The 17516-nt window shown below is 53.8% G+C and overlaps 1 protein-coding gene across 1 annotated transcript in view; it reads right to left on the bottom strand.

Annotated features, from left to right (window-relative positions):
• KCNT1 (potassium sodium-activated channel subfamily T member 1) overlaps positions 1-17516 on the bottom strand; it is a 63749-nt gene that overhangs the window by 9452 nt on the left and 36781 nt on the right. The window contains exons 3-26 of the mRNA XM_030461435.1: positions 12421-12500; positions 11452-11551; positions 10301-10357; positions 9900-9948; positions 9617-9676; positions 9113-9187; positions 8696-8779; positions 8128-8222; positions 7623-7803; positions 7363-7527; positions 6991-7127; positions 6693-6756; positions 6347-6455; positions 5920-6028; positions 5288-5437; positions 4911-5149; positions 3515-3731; positions 2554-2659; positions 2297-2469; positions 2019-2090; positions 1598-1732; positions 1233-1344; positions 723-824; positions 470-553 (exon numbers count right to left, since the gene is read on the bottom strand). Coding sequence (XP_030317295.1) covers positions 470-553; positions 723-824; positions 1233-1344; positions 1598-1732; positions 2019-2090; positions 2297-2469; positions 2554-2659; positions 3515-3731; positions 4911-5149; positions 5288-5437; positions 5920-6028; positions 6347-6455; positions 6693-6756; positions 6991-7127; positions 7363-7527; positions 7623-7803; positions 8128-8222; positions 8696-8779; positions 9113-9187; positions 9617-9676; positions 9900-9948; positions 10301-10357; positions 11452-11551; positions 12421-12500 — 2755 coding nt within the window. The remainder of the gene's footprint in view (positions 1-469; positions 554-722; positions 825-1232; positions 1345-1597; positions 1733-2018; positions 2091-2296; positions 2470-2553; positions 2660-3514; positions 3732-4910; positions 5150-5287; positions 5438-5919; positions 6029-6346; positions 6456-6692; positions 6757-6990; positions 7128-7362; positions 7528-7622; positions 7804-8127; positions 8223-8695; positions 8780-9112; positions 9188-9616; positions 9677-9899; positions 9949-10300; positions 10358-11451; positions 11552-12420; positions 12501-17516) is intronic.

Here is a 17516-nt window from a genome sequence, read left to right on the forward strand (position 1 = left end):
CTGGTGAAGGGACTCAAGCACAGACCCTATGAGGAGAGGCTGAGGGAGCTGGGGCTGTTCAGCCTAAAGAAGACAAGGTTCAGGGGAGACCTCATCACTCTCTCCAACTCCCTGAAAGGAGGTTGGAGCCAGGGGGGGGTTGGGCTCTTTTGCCAGACGACTTTCAACAAGACAAGAGGGCATGGTCTTAAGTTGTGCCAGGGGAAGTTTAGGTTAGATATTAGAAAGAATTTCTTTACGGAGAGAGTGATCAAGCATTGGAATGGGCTGCCCAGGGAAGTAGTGGATTCTCCGTGTCTGGAGATATTTAAAAAGAGACTGGATGTAGCACTCAGTGCCATGGTCTAGCAACTGCAACGGTGGTTCAAGAGTTGGACTCGATGATCTCTGAGGCCCCTTCCAACCCAGCCAGTTCTATGATTCTATGACTTGGCCACATGGTTTCAACCCACAGAGACTTGGCACCTACCGCACAGAGATATCCAGAGCCCGGCGTGGTGTCAAGGCCCAGCAGCAATCGAGTGATGGTGATCATGTAGTCCTTCACAAATGACTTGGGAGAAGAATTTCGGCAGGGAGACACAGAAAAGGTTGGCTAGGTTAATCACTGGGCAATGCAAATGGACACCTGCAGCTCAATGTGGACAATCCCAAGGTGCTCTGGCCCATGGCAGCAGCTGTGGCCCTGTTGGGCCATGACGCTGGCACCTCAGGGTGCTCACCTGGTAGAGCAGGGTGTCCAGCATGCTGATGCTGAAGACCCTCCCAGCTGCAAAGGGCAACCTGAACATGAAGGCCAGGTTGGAGCCATTCTCTCGCTCTTTCTGGAGGAGGAAGGGAGATGTCAGTGCCTGCAAGGTCTCCTTCGTGTCCTTGTAGGGCATCTTTACATGCCCCTGTGTCTGGTTCAGGGGCATTTGCTCCCTTGTCAGATCTGTCTCAGCACAACTGACCCTGCTGCCCCCCTTACTGTAGTCTCAGCATGAAACCTGATGCAGAGGTCCAAGGTGCTCAGCACAGCAGCAAGAAAAGCTGCACAACCTCCAGCCACCACATACAGACACAGGAGGAAGATTTTCCAAAGATCAACTGCCCCCAGATTTGTTTGTAGGTTCTCTCAGGTAGACACACACTAACTATGGTTGTTGCAGCATGCAGAAGAGCACAGGACATCAAGGAACATAAATGTAGTCATTTTCAGCATCGACTTCCCAAGGGAAGACCTTTCTTACCTTTTCTAGCTTGGAAAGGGCGAGAGAGTAACTGTCCTTGGCTCTGAACTGCATGAACCTCATGTTGGAGGGGTGAGTCAGCTCTGTGATGATGCTGAGGCTGGGGAAGAGCCTGCAATGGAAAGAGTCCTGTTGTCCTGCAGCTTGCTCAGAAGTGACAGGACTCCTTGCATTTAAATCCTGAGGAAGACCAAAGCCATCCCCATGCCTGTCTGTGGCCAGAAATAACCACTTAGGTGTGTTTCTCAGAGTGAGCCCAACTGCAGATGTGTCCCACCACCTGCAGCCACCATCCCAGCCACCAGCATCTCCCCAGTCCTGTCTCCAGTGGCTGTGACATGGCCAGGCCAGTGGTCACCTCTCACCTGAACATGGTCTGGACGTTGACAATTGTCTTTGCATCTGCCATGTAGTCCTCTTCGGCGCTCATCGTGCTCTCCTTATCCACAACCACCAGGTTGTCAGCATAGATGATGCCACACTGCAGCAAGCTGTCCAGGCTGGGCAGTTCCCAAAGAGAAGAGCGCAGGGTCAGCCCTTGGGAATGACACAGGGAAGCAGCACGCTGCGATGCGCAGCGCTACAGCGAGCCCAGCCTGCTCCCAGCCACCAGCTCCTCATCTGCTCCCATCTACCAGGGACAAGCTGAGAAGATAAGGGTGGGCTCAGCTCTGTGCTACCAACCCTGGGGATTCTCCTGAGATGACCCAGAAGTCTGGGCTGGGGTAAATACAACATGTTGAGGCATCACTGTAAGTAACAATAGCCGTGTGTGGAAACACCTACTTGTCGATGGTGCCCTCCATGTAGTAAACCATGGGGAAGCAACAGATGGCTTCCAGAAAGTGGTGCTCAGGCCTGGAGGAAGAGCAACAGAGAGCAAGGGGGTTCAGCAAATCCCTCAGGAAAGCAGAGATACAAAACCCTCCCCAGAGCCAACGTTAGCCAAGGTATCCAACAATGACACTGCTGTTCCCCTGCTCCCATCCCTGTGGCACAAGATGCCCACGAGAACATAGGGGAGGACTCGGTGGGACAGAAAACACCTGGGGAGAAGTACTTGCTTGTTGTCCAGCAGCAACACGATGGGGTTGAGCTCCTTGCGGGACCGGTAATAGGCACGAAGGGGGACAATGAAGTTGTAGAGCCCGTTCCCCGCCGTCTCCGCCGAAACAATGATCAGTTTGTTCTTGAACCCGTAGGCTTTGGCATCCTCAAAGCTGTTGTGCTTGCAGCCCTGGGGGAGGCAGTGCAGGGACTCAATGCCCAGCCACCCACCCACCCCCCTCCTGCTCCTCGGGGGGCTGCAACCCTCTCCTACCTTGTCCAGCCTCAGGCAGCAGAAAGGGGCTTTCTCGGGTAGAAGGTGGCAGAGAGTTGGGGAGCTCCCGATGTAGGGGGAGTTGGGGGGATAGCCCTTCACATACCTGCAGGGGAGAGAAAACCCAATGGGGTGAGGACACGGGGTGAGCTCTCCACATCCACAGTGCTCAGATGCTGGGAAAAAAAAAAAACCTTTAAAAGCAGCAGACCCGGGGCTCAAACACATCCTTGGCAAATGCTTTGCCAAGCTCTCCTGAAGCAGCTGGAAAATTTCCAAAATACACAGAGTTAGGAATAATTTTTGCTATGCAGAGGGTCAGGAGATGGCAAATAGGCAATGTTCCCAGCATGAGTGGAGAAGGCAGCAGATGGGACCATTGTTTGTCGTTGAAGGGAAACAGGACAGCAAGCTCCAGGAGGGAAGGGTGATGCTGAGCCACATGAAGAAGTAACAAAAACCTCATGGGCCATTTTTCAAGCCTGTTTTGGTGAACAGATATTTTACAAAAAAATCACCATTTGTATATTTGATGGAACGAGAAGTTTTCATTTAAAGAGCAACTACAGGTGGACATGAATTAAAGCCAATTTGTGAGTTTGCAGCTACTCAGTGGGCTCCCCCCATTGCTGTGCCAGCACCCAAATCAGTCACCATCAAAGCAAGTCCTTATCTGGCTGTCACCAACCAACAGCTTTAAAGCTGCAGCAAGGATTTATTTTGCCCATTTTTATTTATGTGGGATGGAGAATGGGATGCCCTTCACATCTATGAGTGGAAGGAGGTGAGAGGACTCACAGCACAACCCTGTCTGTCCCACAGCCACACCTGGCTCAGTGCAGCTCCTCTGATCCCCAAAGACATCTCCAAAGCAGCCCAAAGGCCACGTGGTGACTGCTCAGAAAAAACCCAACACTTCCAAGGGTCCCCGTGCACTGAGGGACAGTGGTGGGTGACTCACTCCACAACTGCTGACCCCTCCTCGTCCGACTGTGTCATTTCATCTTCTGACTGGTCACTGAGCAGGTCACAGGGCAGCAGGGATGAGGTGTCAGCCAGCTCAAGGACGGGGGCGATGCTGGGCCGGCGGTTGCCGGAGCCGTTCTCTGCCGGCAGCGCCAGTTTGCTGCTGTTGGCCGGGCGGCACTCGGTGTTCTGCAGGTCCATGGCCACTGTACCTGGACACGGTGGGGAAGGAAGCACAGCAAAATCTCTCTAAGGAGGTGAAGGCAGCAGTGGGGGTGTCAGGGAAAAGCATTGTTCCCAGGTGGTCCTGCACAAGGATGAGGAGGAGCGCACAGGACCGTGTGTCGTGCCTGGTAAATACCATCCAGGTGAAAGTAAGATGGTTGTGGGCAGAGGGAGGACCAGCACAGCACCCACCAGTGATCTCCTGAGCTTTGCTGCCTAGAGCATCTCCTCAGGGACACAGCTCAGGCTGTGGAGCATCTCCCCAGGAACAGCTTGGGCTTCTCCCATCCATCATTCCATCATTCCATCATTCCATCCATCCATTCATCCATCCATCCCACCCTCCCCATCCCCCCAGCCTGGGCCACCTTCTGCTGAGGTTGTCAGCTGAGTCTTGTCCAAACAATGGTTTGGAGGTTGTCAGGAAAGCAGGAAGGTCCCCAGGAAGCACGGCCCAGGTGCTGGGCTGCCCAGGCACTGCTGGCACTCACACAGTTTCTCTCCCTTTCCTCTTTGCCAAAGGTCCCTCTGAACCAGCCCCACACAGAGAACACTGACAAACACTGCTCAGCAAAGTGCTCTGGGGCTTGAGGGGGGATAATTTATGCAAATTGCCACTCATGAGTACAAATGCATAAGCGAACTGCCTGAAATCTAATCTGCTCGTGCAGTGCAGCCTCTCCAGGAGGCCCAAAACCTCTCCCCAGACATGAGCTGGAAGCAATGACTCACACTGGGGATTAGTTGCAAAGCTGCAGAGCAAACTACGCTCTTCTTGGGGAGGGAAACCATCAACAGGATTTAGGATGCAGCTCACAGCATTTACCCTTCCAGCCAGGGGAATTTATGCAAATACTCTTAATGAAAATGGACATCATGAGCTTCAATAATGACATCTGAGCTGCTGAGGGCACCCAGGGTGCAAGGAGCAGCGTGAGCCTCACGGGTGAGATGCCTGGGACAGGGCATGGAAAGGGATTTTCAGCAGCAATACCCAAGTTGGATCTTGGCAACAAGTGTGCAAAACCAAACCAAACATGGGGAAGGAAACAACCCAGGCTGTGGAAGGAGATGAAAGCCAGGCTGGGGAAGGAGGCAGAGTGGTGTGTTCAGAACCCTCCTGGGAGCCCTGTTTCCCCCTGCCCACCCGGGGCCCCCTGACTGACCCATGCTGGCGATGATGCTGTGCACGGGCAGGCGGGATGGGCCATCGTAGCTGCCTCTCCCAGCAAAGCCCTTCTTCTTCTGCTTCTCCTCCTGCTTGAAGATGAAGGCAGAGTTCTCCTCCTTGGTGATGTTGATGTAGAAGCAGGTGTCGGATGCTGCCATGATGTGCCGTGGGCCAGGGTTCAGCAGGATACTCTTGTTCTCCTCCCTCCGGATGCCGATCAGGCAGACGCCATACCTGTGCCCAGAGCACGGTGTGGGTGTTCACAGCCAGGGAAAAAAACCCTCGGGGCTCTGTCCCTGGACCTCATGGCACCCTCCAGCCCCAGCCCTGGCCCTGCAGGGATGCAGACTGGCAGATACACCCTGCCCTCACTTTTTGTGTGCGTGAAAGGCAGCGTAGGTGAAGCTCTTCCCCTCGTATTCCATGAAGAATTTGCTGTCACCCATCCGGATGTGGTAAACCTCATTCCCCGAGCAGCGCCCGTACATCCTCTGCCACTGCTCTGGGGACTCCTGGCCTTCCCTGCAACAACAGGAGCAGCATGATGGGATGAGTCCCCCTAGTGCTGGGATGGGACCTCCTGGTACTAGGATGAAACCCCTGGTGCCAACACAGCCCCTGGCCCAGCTCCCAGGGCAGAGCCACAGGGCAGGAGCACTGCCCAACACTGCAGCTGCCACTGAGACCACCAACAGGGAGGTGACAGGGACATGTCCCACCTGCTGCTCACAGGCTGAGGATGAGCTCTTTTTAATTTCTGATTTTAAGTGTCTTTTTGTTTAACAAGGGCTGCTGAGGGGGGGGGCACAGGCAGGGTTCACAGCCCGTGTTGCCAAACAGCTCTGAGCATGGGGCGGGAGTCACCTGGCAATGATGTTTGATGACCCTTCTAAAGACACTTTATCCAAAATTTTGGCATTTCTGCCTGGCTGAGGGGCAGAGGACCCCACCCCACTGCTGTGTGAGGCTGGTGAAGGGGCAAGGCAGGGACAGGCAGCACTCACTGGCCTCGGGAGGTGTGCACCAGCAGGGTGATGAGGGTGGAGGTAGCAGGGCAGACACAGTTCAGGGCCAGCATGGCATATTTGCACTCCTCTTCACAGACAACGTGATCTGAAAGGCAGAGGGGAGGGATTGTCATGGCAAGGAGGGGGATGGATGGGTTCCTCAGCCAACAGTAATTCTGGGGTGATGTTGGAGACTGGGGGACTTCCTGCAACTGCCAGTCCAGGAGGGCTTTCAGCTGACCAAGAGCCCATGGGGGACACCACAAAGGGGATTATTGCAGACAGAAGAGGGATGCAGGCTGGACACCAGCCATGGGGACACCAGCCCACCAAAGCCACTGCCAGATAGATCCATGCTGGCAGGTGAATGGGGAGCAGGGACACAGGAGGTGCCACCCACCACCCCCCAGCCTCTCCAACTCACCAGCAAACTTGACATGAAACTTGTTCTCAGGCTTCAAGATCTGAACGTAGAGAGGACAGTTTGGAGCAAAGTCTTTCACAGCCCAGGCTCGCAGGATGGTCTGGTGGTCCTAGCCAAGGAGAAGAGCAAAGGCTTCTTGTCTGAAGGTTTATTTTGCCCAACTTTTCTGCACCTGGGATGACCTGAAAAGCACCTGCCCACCAGGGAGACATAGGGCAAGGGCTTCTCCAACCAGGGCTGCTAACAGGGGATAACTGCCCTCCCCTGCTCCCCAAAACCCAGCAGTGATCACAAACTGGGACAAACAAATCCTCCCCAACCCCAAGGTCCTCAGACCCTGGCTCACCGCTGCCGTGCGATCAACCTCGTTCCTGCTGCTGAGAATGAAGCAAGCTTCTCCATTGTCCATCCTACAAACACAGACCAGGGACCTAATGGAGTGGGTCAGCAGAGGAGTGCCAGTCCCAGGACACCACAGGGGGTGCCCACTGACATTACTGGGGAACCTCCTCTGAGGCTGGAATGCCACCCATCTCCCTTTCCTGGGCAGAACTAGAAATTAAAGCAAATATCTTGATTCTCTGTGTGGCTGGGGTGGTAAACCCTGCTTTGGGGGTTGCTTTGGGGACAACACCTCTGCTCACTTGGCTCTCATGAGGTCCTGGTCCTTCAGTGCTGAGCCCTGGAGGTAAATCACTCGCTGTGACCAGAGGGGGATCTGCAGGACCCGCCGCACCTGGATATCCATCTCTGTTGGGCAAAGGATCACCACGTAGTAATCCTGAAAGAGAGAGGCTGCTGTGGGTGGGGAGGCCACGAGCCTGGCCATGGGGCTGCCAAAGCCAACAGCTCCTCTGGGCCTTCTCCTCATGGCAGCCAGGTGGGAACTGGATGATGTTTAAAGTCCCTTCTAACCCAAACCATTCTGTGACTCTCTGACTCTGCTCTTTGCTCCTGGTGTGTGACAGCCCCTGCTCCAGGCTCCTGTAAGGAAACTCAGCATCTCAGGTCCTCACCTGCAGGCGTGGGTGGGCATAAAACTCATTGAGGAAATCCATGAGGAGATCAATCTTGAGGGAGCTGACACAAAGCACAACGTGTTTCTCTGTCTGGGCACGGTGCCGGCTGTAATTGCCTCCTGATTTCTGCCTCTCCATCCAGAGGTAGACGAGCTCCTCAAACTGCAAACAGAGGCAGAGAGCTGCTGTCCCCATTGGAAGGGACAGCCAGGCACAGGCTCCGTGTCCCTCTCCATCCTGGGCTCTGCAGGTCTAACCTGGAGTGGCAGCACCACCAGGGCCACGCAAATCATTATCACCACGAGGAGCTGGGAGGGCCAGATCTTGGGTGTCACATCTCCATAACCCACGGTGGAAAAGGTGACAATGCAGAAATAGAAGGACTTGAAGAGGGAGAGCTTCTCACCTGCTCTCTCTAGATGCTGGATGCCACAGGTCCTGCAGAGAGAAAGCTTACAGCCTGGCCAGTGCTGCCCTGCCCAGAGACAAGCAGTGCCCAAGCCATTCCAGACCTGAACTGTGGCCCTGCCACATCCACCCGAGCTCCAGGACACCACTTAAAGGCAGAACCTCCTCCAGCTTCCCAAAGCACCACATCCCATCCCAGAGGTGTCATCCCATCCCACCCAGGAAGGTCCCATCCCACCATCCCCTCCTGTCAGCCTGGTAAGGGACTGGTCCCCATGGTCATCCCCTGGGATGTGCAAAGCTGCTTCTCCTGGAGGAAGAAGGTGGTTTGGTGGAACAAAGAGCAAGACTCACCCCGTGAAAACAAGACACAGGAGGGTGCAGATGAGAATGAGCACCTGGTTAAACATGGCAGACTGGGTCCTTTGGATGGCTCTGTGCAGGTCGTTCTGGGAAGAGAGGAGAGGGTTCATCAGCTTGGGGAGGCTGAGGGTCAAGTTCTTCTCCTGGTATCAACTTGTGGGTGGTGGGCTCCAGCACTGCTCCCCCAGAGGAGCTAGAATTTGTCCCTTGAGAAGGGAGATGCATGGCTGTAGGGTGCTCTGGGCTGTGCTGCTGGCTTTGAGTGGGCACATGGGGATGTCTGGAAGAGCTCATCCTGCTGAAATATCAAATCCTGGGGACAGCTGGGGCTGGTGATGCACAGCCAAGGTGGCTCAGACACAAAAGGGCTCCTGCTCATGTCCACAGCCCAGTATTACCAGCTGGCAAAGCCTCACCTCCCACCAACCCCGGCATGGCTGCAGGTTCTGAGCACCCAAAACCTGCCTGAGATCCTGTGGCAGATGGCAGCCCCCTTCCTGGCCACCTCCAGGGAAGAGGGACTGCAGGACAGAGGGCTGGGACCCATCCCATCACTCACAATCATGTTCTCCAGGGCGTACTTGGCGAGCCAGCAGTTCAGAAACACAGGGATGAACAAGTTCCTCAAGGGAGGCCAGAATATCTACAAAAACAAGGGTTATTCACAGAAAAATCCACGTGCCCCATCAGAAGAAGTTATAAAAAGCCAATATCAGGGAGGATCCATCTCCAAACTAAACACTGGCCTCTGGAGAAGTCCCTCTCCCCCAGCTGCAGCAGAGCTGCTGCAAAGGGGGGATGGTTTTGGGGATAAGGCCCCCAAGAAAGCCATTGTGCTGAAAAATATTGAGGAAAAAAATCATTTCCTGGCATCCTTAAATCCTGCTTGGCCAGAAATCCCTTTTTCTTTACTTCACCACCAAAAGCCCAACACTTACTCAACTGAGAGCTGGAAATGTCATGGGGAAACACTCACTGTGATGATGAATGGCACCGTGTTGATCATCTCAAGGATGAACGAAATGCGAAAAATCTGTTCCCAGATGTTCCCCTGAGGAATTAAGAAACAAATCAGAATTAAATAAGCTTCCAAACCTCCCAAATGAGAAATCCAAATCTCCCCTTCTGCCACTACCCCTGCTAGAAGGTGGGAAGACACAAGGACAAGGGACACACTACCCAGCTCAGCTTCAGGACCTCTACCTCAGGAAACTCAGTGTGCACCAATCTGCCCCCACAAAGCAGTCATGACTCTTTGTAAAGTAGGGCTGAGCTTAAAGGAAGGTGGAAAAAGAAAAGATTCCCCAGCTCTGCACTGCCAAACACTTCCCCAGCAGCTCCAGGGGGAATAAGAAAGGCAAACAGCCACCACCAGCCCAGACAAATGTCCTCTCCGGATGCTTCAGACTTCTGACAGCTCAAGGACAGAGAAATCAATTCCCAGCAGGGGGTTGGTGCATCCCAGCCCCGAGGCACTCACCTTGTAGCTGAGATAGATGAGCAGCATGGTCTCCAGGAAGCTGATTAAAGCAATGCTGACCTGTGGGGACAGATGGGGACAGCTGCTGAGGGCTGGCCTGAGGCTGTGGGACTAGATGAACTTTGAGGTCCCTCCCAGCTGTAACCATTCCATGATTCGCTGATTTTCTGCTCCCTCAAGAGCCCCTGGTGCCCCTCACAGTGGGGGCAGAGGATGCCTGGACAAATGCTGACAGCTCCAACCCCAGCTCCTGCCTGCCCAAGCCCCAGCTCTGAGCACTCACCTGCACAGCCCATAGAGGCATTTTTCTGTCCACCCAGAAGATGTGTGACCTGTAAAGAGAATTTAGAATATATCTAAACTCTTTCCCACTCAGCAGTGCCTTTATCCCCCACACCTGGATGCAAATCTGTGACCATCAGAGATGCAGGACCCAGCACAAAACTTGTCCTGGTGTTCCTTAGGGCACAGTTTGCTCAAGCAGCCTCTGCACTGGGAAGGAGCTGCTCCCAAAAGTGCAGCCATAAGCACTTGTCCATTGATGTGCTCCTGGGAGACTGTTCTGCATCCCTCCATGACAGAGAAAGGGCCCCAGGCAGCTGCCAGAACCAGCTGCATCCATCACAGCATCCCTGCATGCCAGTAGAGCCCCCCCCCAGCACTGGAGCAACCCTCCAAACTCACCAGTTTATATTTGTGGACTGGTTGAACATTGTGTAATTCTGCTTTTCACATTCCCAGCTAGGAGAAGAGAAAGATAAAGCAGAGGAAAGCAGTCAGTGGCAGGGACAGGGGGACAGGGGTGCTGGCCTGGGGTCCCTAGGCTCATGGGGTGTCCTTGCTGCTCTGTCCTGATGTTCCCAGCTAGCACACTCTGATCCCCACAGCTGGGGCTTTCCACAGGAGCCCATCTCACCCAGGCAGTTTTTTTTAAACATCTTATTAGTGGAGACTGTGACCCAGCAGTTGTCATCTGCAACCTCCACAAAGAGAAAAATCAAACTGCTAATTCTCTAAGCTCTCAAGAACATAACCAAACCAAAATATTAAAAAAACAGCCCCGTACCATGTGTGAGCTGAACACAGCAAGGGCACAGTACAACCAGGCTTCTACTGGAACCCAGAGCAAAGCTGATGGATGTAATCATCTGTCACCTCAGGGACCTAAATGGCAAGACACTTTTCCTTCCCAAATGCTTAAATGGGGTTTAACATCAGTGCCTTCAAGGGCATCAGGATTCAGAAAATGCTCCTGTGGTGGTGCCTGCTGATCAATAGCTCTTGCCTGGGTCTGAAGGCCACACTGCACCCCTGGCCATCCCAGCCAGACAGCAATAGTGGGAGGCTGAGTTTCCCCAGCACCTTCCCCTGGGGGATACCCACACAGCTGTCCCCAGGGCTCGTGCAGGGAGCAAAGCTCTGCAGGCTGATCAGCTTGGCCAGGCTGCCCATCCAGACAGCAGGAGGGAGGAAAAGTGTCCACCAGGATCTTCACCCCCCATGTGAGCAGCTGCCACTGTGTCTGCACCCCCATGGCATGGGGGGGATGCAGAGGGTGAGGGGGGGATGCATGGGGGGGATGCAGAGGGTAAGAAGGGATACAGAGGGTGATGGGGGGATGCAGAGGGTGAGAGGAGGATGCAGAGGGTGATGGGGGGGATGCAGAGGGTGAGGGGGGGATGCAGAGGGTGAGGGGGGGGATGCAGAGGGTGAGATGGGGATGGAGAGGGGGGGGGATGCAGAGGGTGAAGGGGGGATGCAGAGGGTGAGGGGGGGATGCATGCAGAGGTTGAGGGGGAGATGCAGAGGGTGATGGGCAGCCCAGCAGCACTCACCAGCCTATGCCCTCCTCTGGGTTGTCAAGAAGGACACGGACAATGTAGAGGAGACAGGTGAGCAGCTTCAGTGAGAAATTGAAGAGCCGAATCCTCAGACCTGTGGCAGAGGAGAGCACAGCATGGGCCAGGAAGCCTTGGGTACCCCACAGCAGAACCTCTTTAGTTTCCCACAAGCTTTGTGGTCCCCTTGCACTGCAGGACCTCACTGAGTCCCAGGGCAGCACCCAAACCTTGCTCACACTTTGCCTGGGGCTCTTTGTGTCCTACTCAGTGTGGAATCTAAAGGAGGTTAATTCAGAAATAAATAACAATGAGCGAGCACCTTGCTGGCCCCAACAGCGCAAGGGAGGGAGCTCTGGAGTGTAGACCCTCATGAGCAGGGATCCATTAAAGGCACCCAAAGGCAGGGCCAGGGATCTGTGCTGCTCACTGCACTGCAGCTCACAGGAGGAAGGATGGGGAGCAAAAGCTGCTGCTTTATCAGCTCCCACCCCCCCAGACAATTTATTGGGTTATTACTCAAATTACAAGTGAGAAATTCATCCCATTTTCATTAAAAACTTCCCCGTGGGCATCCTGTCGTGCCTTGCTCCAGCTTTGGAACCAGATGACAGGAGGCAGGGAGGGAAAGAGAACGTGACTTTATAAATTAACGAGTGGCCTCCCTCCAGACAGCTAATGACATCTTGGAGGAAGAAAATAAAAACACCATTAGGCAAGTGGAGGTTAATCCAAAGAGCTGAAGCAGGAGCTGGTCCTGGCCAATTTGTCCCAGCCTGTTCCTGTGCTGTTTGTCCCTGGCAAGCAGTGGTGGCAGGAGGTTGTCCCTCTGCAGCCACCTCCTCCCACACCAAGCTGGCCACCACTCAAGAGAAAGGCCAAGGGACAGCAGGGCTGGGGACACTTGGGCAGGCAGCCACCAGCAGATGGCAATGGCTCCTCGTCCCGTCAGGACAGAACACTCACTCGATCTCTGGTTTTTGATGAAGAAGAGCTTCAACCTCTCCTTGAAGGTGTTTTCATTCACGTAGAACTCGACTTGCACCCTGCGGGGAAAGCACCCAGAGGAGCCCATCAGCGGGGTGGGAAGTGGGATCCAGAGCCCCCCAGAGCAGTGTTCCCCATCCCAGCTGGGTGACCCCCTCAAAGCAACCCCCAGTAGCCCCCAGCTCATCCCTGAGCTGCTCCCATATGACAATTCTGTGGTGTCACCTCTACCAGCAGCCATGAGCACCAAGCTGTGGCACATCAACAACTCCCAGAGCTGCAGTCAGCCCCATGGGGCCAGGTCTGGTTTGGGTTAAGGGTTTTGCCATCACACCTGCAGACTCCTTTCCCACACACTTTACAATGTTTAAAGACCCTCAGAAAAGAGGTGCTTTAAGTTTCCCCCCAGCAATGTTTGATCTGCTCCAACCCCTGTGGCTGTGGCAGAGAAGGAGCCAGGGAGGGTCCTGATCCTGGTACCCCTGTACCCTGTACCCCAGCTCTGCCCAGATGGGAGCAATGCTCAGCACTGAAGCTGTTAAAAACCAAATCTGATGTAAAAGCAGAAAAATTCCCTTTGTTGCTAAGATACCACATTTGGCCATTCAAGGAAAAAAAACCACCCAGGAGCTGTCAACAAACTCTGAGCATCATTTAGCATTGGGATCCAACAGGGGCTTGTGTCAGGACACTTGGCAGAAAGCAGCCAGGAGGGACCAGAGGGGAAGCTGGAAATGTCCCCTACCTGGCTGGGACTCTCCCAGCACCTCCTCATCCTCAGACACTCCAGTGGCCACCGGTGACCCCACCTGAATCCCCCACCTGGTCCCACATGCTGGATGGGTTCCCACAACCATGTGGATGGGGAAAAACCTCCTGAAGGCTGAAAATTCCTCCCCAGGGATGCCAGCAGGGACTAGGATGGAGCACGATGGATTAAGGGTGTGCAGGTGACAGCTGTCCCTGTCCCACACACCTCTGTTGCACCTTCTGCAGACTCCCTGCAGGTTGTAAATGACTCTGCTGTCTGCTCAGTGAAGCCTAAACAGGACCCTGTCCCAATGCCTCAGCAAAACGAGGTCTGTTTGGTACCACAGCAGCTCCTGAAGGAGCTCAGAGCAATGGGTGAGCCCAGACCCATCTCCACTGCACCCAACGAGGCTCTTCAGTGAGAGTGGGAGAACTGAGGAGCTCAGGATGCCCAAGCAGGGAGCAGCCAGGAACACAGAGCTCTGGAGACACAGCCTTAACACGGGTTAAAATTCACCCCTCCCAAAGCCAGCCTTAGCAAATAATTTCTTTGTACCAGGGCATAGATCAGCTGCCACAACTGCTCACAACACAGCACACGAGCTAATTGCTCCTTCTCCGTGTTAATAATGCCCATGAAATAGCCCTCAGCAACATCATGAGCACTGGGCACCCAATTCATCAGCATCCCTGAGGATTAAGTGCATTGAGAAAGGGAAGGAGGAGGAAGAGAGAGAGGGACTGCAGGGAGCACAATTCCTCTCCCAGACATTTGCTTCCGTACTAAAGGAACAAACAGCAACATAAATCTCTGTCCCCACACAGATGGTTCTCTGATCTATAGCACTGCAGCCCACCCTGAAACTGTGAATATAAGCACTGACAGATAAAAGAATGGAATGATTAGCAGAGATTTAACTTTTAATGACAAAGTCCCCACGTAGTCATCTGTCACAGCGGCTGCAGGAAGGAAAAAACACTTGGAAAGCAACTGAAGCACATCTTGGGGTGAGGGGAGAGGGTGTTTATCGCTGCAAGGAGATGAAGGAATAAAAGGTTGTGGAAAGAACAAGCTCCTGTTCAGAAAAATTGCCCTCGCTGCTCTCCAGGCTGAGCTCCAGGACCCACTTGGGAGCCCATGGCCACAGTGTCCATAAGGTCCATCCATGACCTGACCATCCCATGGGGCCACCATCTATGGGGTGACAACTCCACGGGGCCACCATCCACCAGGGGATCCAACACGGCTGGATGGGGATGGTTTTTGCCGGGCAGCAGCAGCCACCAGGCAGTACCAAAGCTCCTGCTCCATTTCCAGCTGAGGGAAGGAGATTATATCATGTAAAATGAGCCCTTTAATTTTGTTGTCACCAATATAACTTCAAATAAAAATCAGGCTACACTCTGATTGCATTAACCACCCAAAAACACCCCCCGTTGGCTGGCTCTGCCTTCACCACAGCTCCAGCTGGGCTGATCCATTCAAACCCCTCTCTCCTCACATACAGCACCCCACACCCCCCTTCTTGCCCCAGATAAATCCCCCCCCAGCACCCAGGTAACCACAGAACAAGTTTAGTTACAAGCCCTCTGTTTCAAGTTGTAATTACTGCTGTTCTGCACTCCATCCTGCCTGCACAATCTCATTTTCTCTGCTCGGTTATTTATCGCACTTTTTAAATCTAAGATGAGAAGCAATTTGTTCTGGGATAATGAGCTCCCCCCAAAAAAGACACAATAGATTGTTGTGAGAAGTGCAGGATGCAAACCCAGGTCTGTGTCCCCAGACTTTGGCAGGCAGAGGGCACGGGCAGGTCCCCTCCAGTACCCGTGGTGAGTGGCAGCCACCTGGCATGGCCTGAAAACTGGGATGGCTCCAAAATCCCATAGGCAGGGAGTAAGCTGCCAGCCCTGAGCCAGGACACTGCCCCAAACCATCTTCCTGCTCTCCAAGGAAGAGCTGAGGTGCCCTAGGAGCTTTTGCTTTGTTTTCTAATAGAGACTTTTTGCTAGGAGAAAGTTATCCTCAAATAAATATGGGTCTAGAAAGAAAAAAAAAAAAAAAAAGAATCTTTCTGCAGCTCCAATCCTTGCTCTCCCACTCTGGCTGGGTGGGAAAGGCTGTTCTTGTCCCAGGAAATTTCTCAGCCAATGGGATGCAGATGAGAAGGACAAAACCCAACCAACAAAGTCCCAGAAAACTCTGTTGGCTGCCAGCAGCCTCCTTCCTCTGCCAGGGCAGGGCAGCCCCTGGAGAGACCCCCCTGGGGCACAGCCACAGGGTTGAACATCCCAGAACTGGGGCTGTGGTTTAGCCTGGAATTCAACTGAGCTGCCAAGGGTTCAGCAGGACAGGATCTGAGGAGCAGACGGAGCAGAGGGCAAACCCCAACTAAACCACCAGAGCAACCAGCCTGGGGGCTCAGGCACCACAAGACCCACCCAGGCCCCTCCAGCAGCACCCATCTGCCTGACCTCCTCCAGAGATTCTCTGCCCTTATTTCCACCTTTTCTTGAGGGTCAGAGGCATTTATTTGGTACCAAAGCCACAGAGAGACAGCTGCCAGGGAGCAAGCTCTGTGCACTGAACATCACCTCGGAGCCACAGCTTTGCCACCCTCCAGCCACCCCGGGAGCAGCTCCAGCTCTTCCCACTGGAGCTCCCTACACAGGGCTTGGAGATGGGAAGGGGGAATATCTGCAGGGCTGCCTGCAGAAACCTGGGCACCTGCCAAAGGGGGAGGCAGGAACAGGGAGGGGGGATCCAAGGAACAGGCGGCTGCCCCCGCGCTCCATCAGCTGTAATTGAACAATTGCTCAGAGGAGGAGGGGGTGGGGAGGCACCCAAAAAGGCTCAGCTGGAGAGCAGGAAAGGGAATGGCTTCAAACCCCACTGCCAGGTGAGTGTGCAGGGACCAGCACCCACCAGGACCATCTCCCATGCCAGGTCCCAGCAGGCTTGAGGATGCACGGAGCAGCCCCAGCCCTGCCCCATGCTGCCTGCGGCCAGGCAGTGGTCCCACTTCTTCATAATAAAGATTAAAACCCAGAGAGAGAAGAGGCAATGGAATATAACGTGCTGTGGTTTCTTTGCCTCATTTGTTTTGCAACATTGGAGAGTGACACTCATGAGTCTGTTCCTATATAATTGCCTCTGCTGATGAATCTGGATTGTTTAATTAGAGTCTGCACACGGAGCTCATTGTTAATGGGTAATCATCAGTTTGCTGCCAAAGATATCACTTCTTCCCCAAGAAACTTGTCCATGGTGGGAACCATGGCTACTTCAGCAAGGTTTGCTGGTCCCATCCACAACTTCCTGATGCCAAGAGCAGTGTAGAAGTGGGAGCTTCTCATCTCCCATAAAAGCAGAATCATTGACCCCAAACCTAAAGCCAGGGCTGAGCACTGCCCTGGGCAGCACACATAGCCCCAAAACCTTTGCTCATGAGATGCTATTCACACCTGCACCCCAACCCCCCCCCCCCCAGACTGCAGTGGGGTTCTGCCCTCGAGAGGACACAATTGGGTTTTGGGCAGGCAATGGTCTCCTCAGCCCTTCCCTGCAGCACCGGGACCCGCGAGCGGTGAACTTACTGTGAGAAGGAGGAATCCACACTGAAGTCCTCAGCGTGAGGCCTATGGAGTGAGAGCATCACAGGAGGTAAGGGAAATATCCAGCTGCCTGGCAGGAACCCGTGGGACAGCCAGGGCTGTGCCACCAGGAACACCAGCACCCAAGGGATGAACCTGAGTGCTCCATCACTGCACTGTGTCCATGCTGATGTCCCCAGGGTGGGGATGTTAGGGAGCTGGTGCTGCTTTGCCAGCATAGAGTCCCTTTAAGACCTCAGCTCCATGGGTAAAAATATTTTTTTATGCTTTGTTTGTTTGTATTTTTAAAAATGAGCCTCACAAAGCTCACACGACTGCTCCATCTCAAATCAGGGTCACGCTTTCTGCTGAGAAATTAGATTTGGACAGAGGCTGGCTGGGGGGTTTTTAGGAGCCTGACATTGCATTTCTCTTACACCTTCACAGAGATGATGTGACACAGAGGCCATGACCAGAGACGGGAAAACAAAAGCAAAGAAAGGAACAGAAAGGAAGGATGAGGGTTAGACAGGGGGAGAAAGGAGAACACAGAGATGGAGGGGAGTGAAGGGCCTGGGCTGGTGTACTGTACATCCTGCAGACAGACAGGCAGAGCTGTGAAACAAAGCCATTGCAGCTGGCAAGGGAAAAATTCCCTTTGTAAAACTGACACTGTTCAGGACATTTCCATTTCCACCCCTGCAGATGGCCATAGGTCCCCATCCACCTAG

The sequence above is a fragment of the Calypte anna genome, chromosome 17 (genome assembly GCF_003957555.1).
Source record: "Calypte anna isolate BGI_N300 chromosome 17, bCalAnn1_v1.p, whole genome shotgun sequence".
NCBI classification, from domain to species: Eukaryota; Metazoa; Chordata; class Aves; order Apodiformes; family Trochilidae; genus Calypte; species Calypte anna.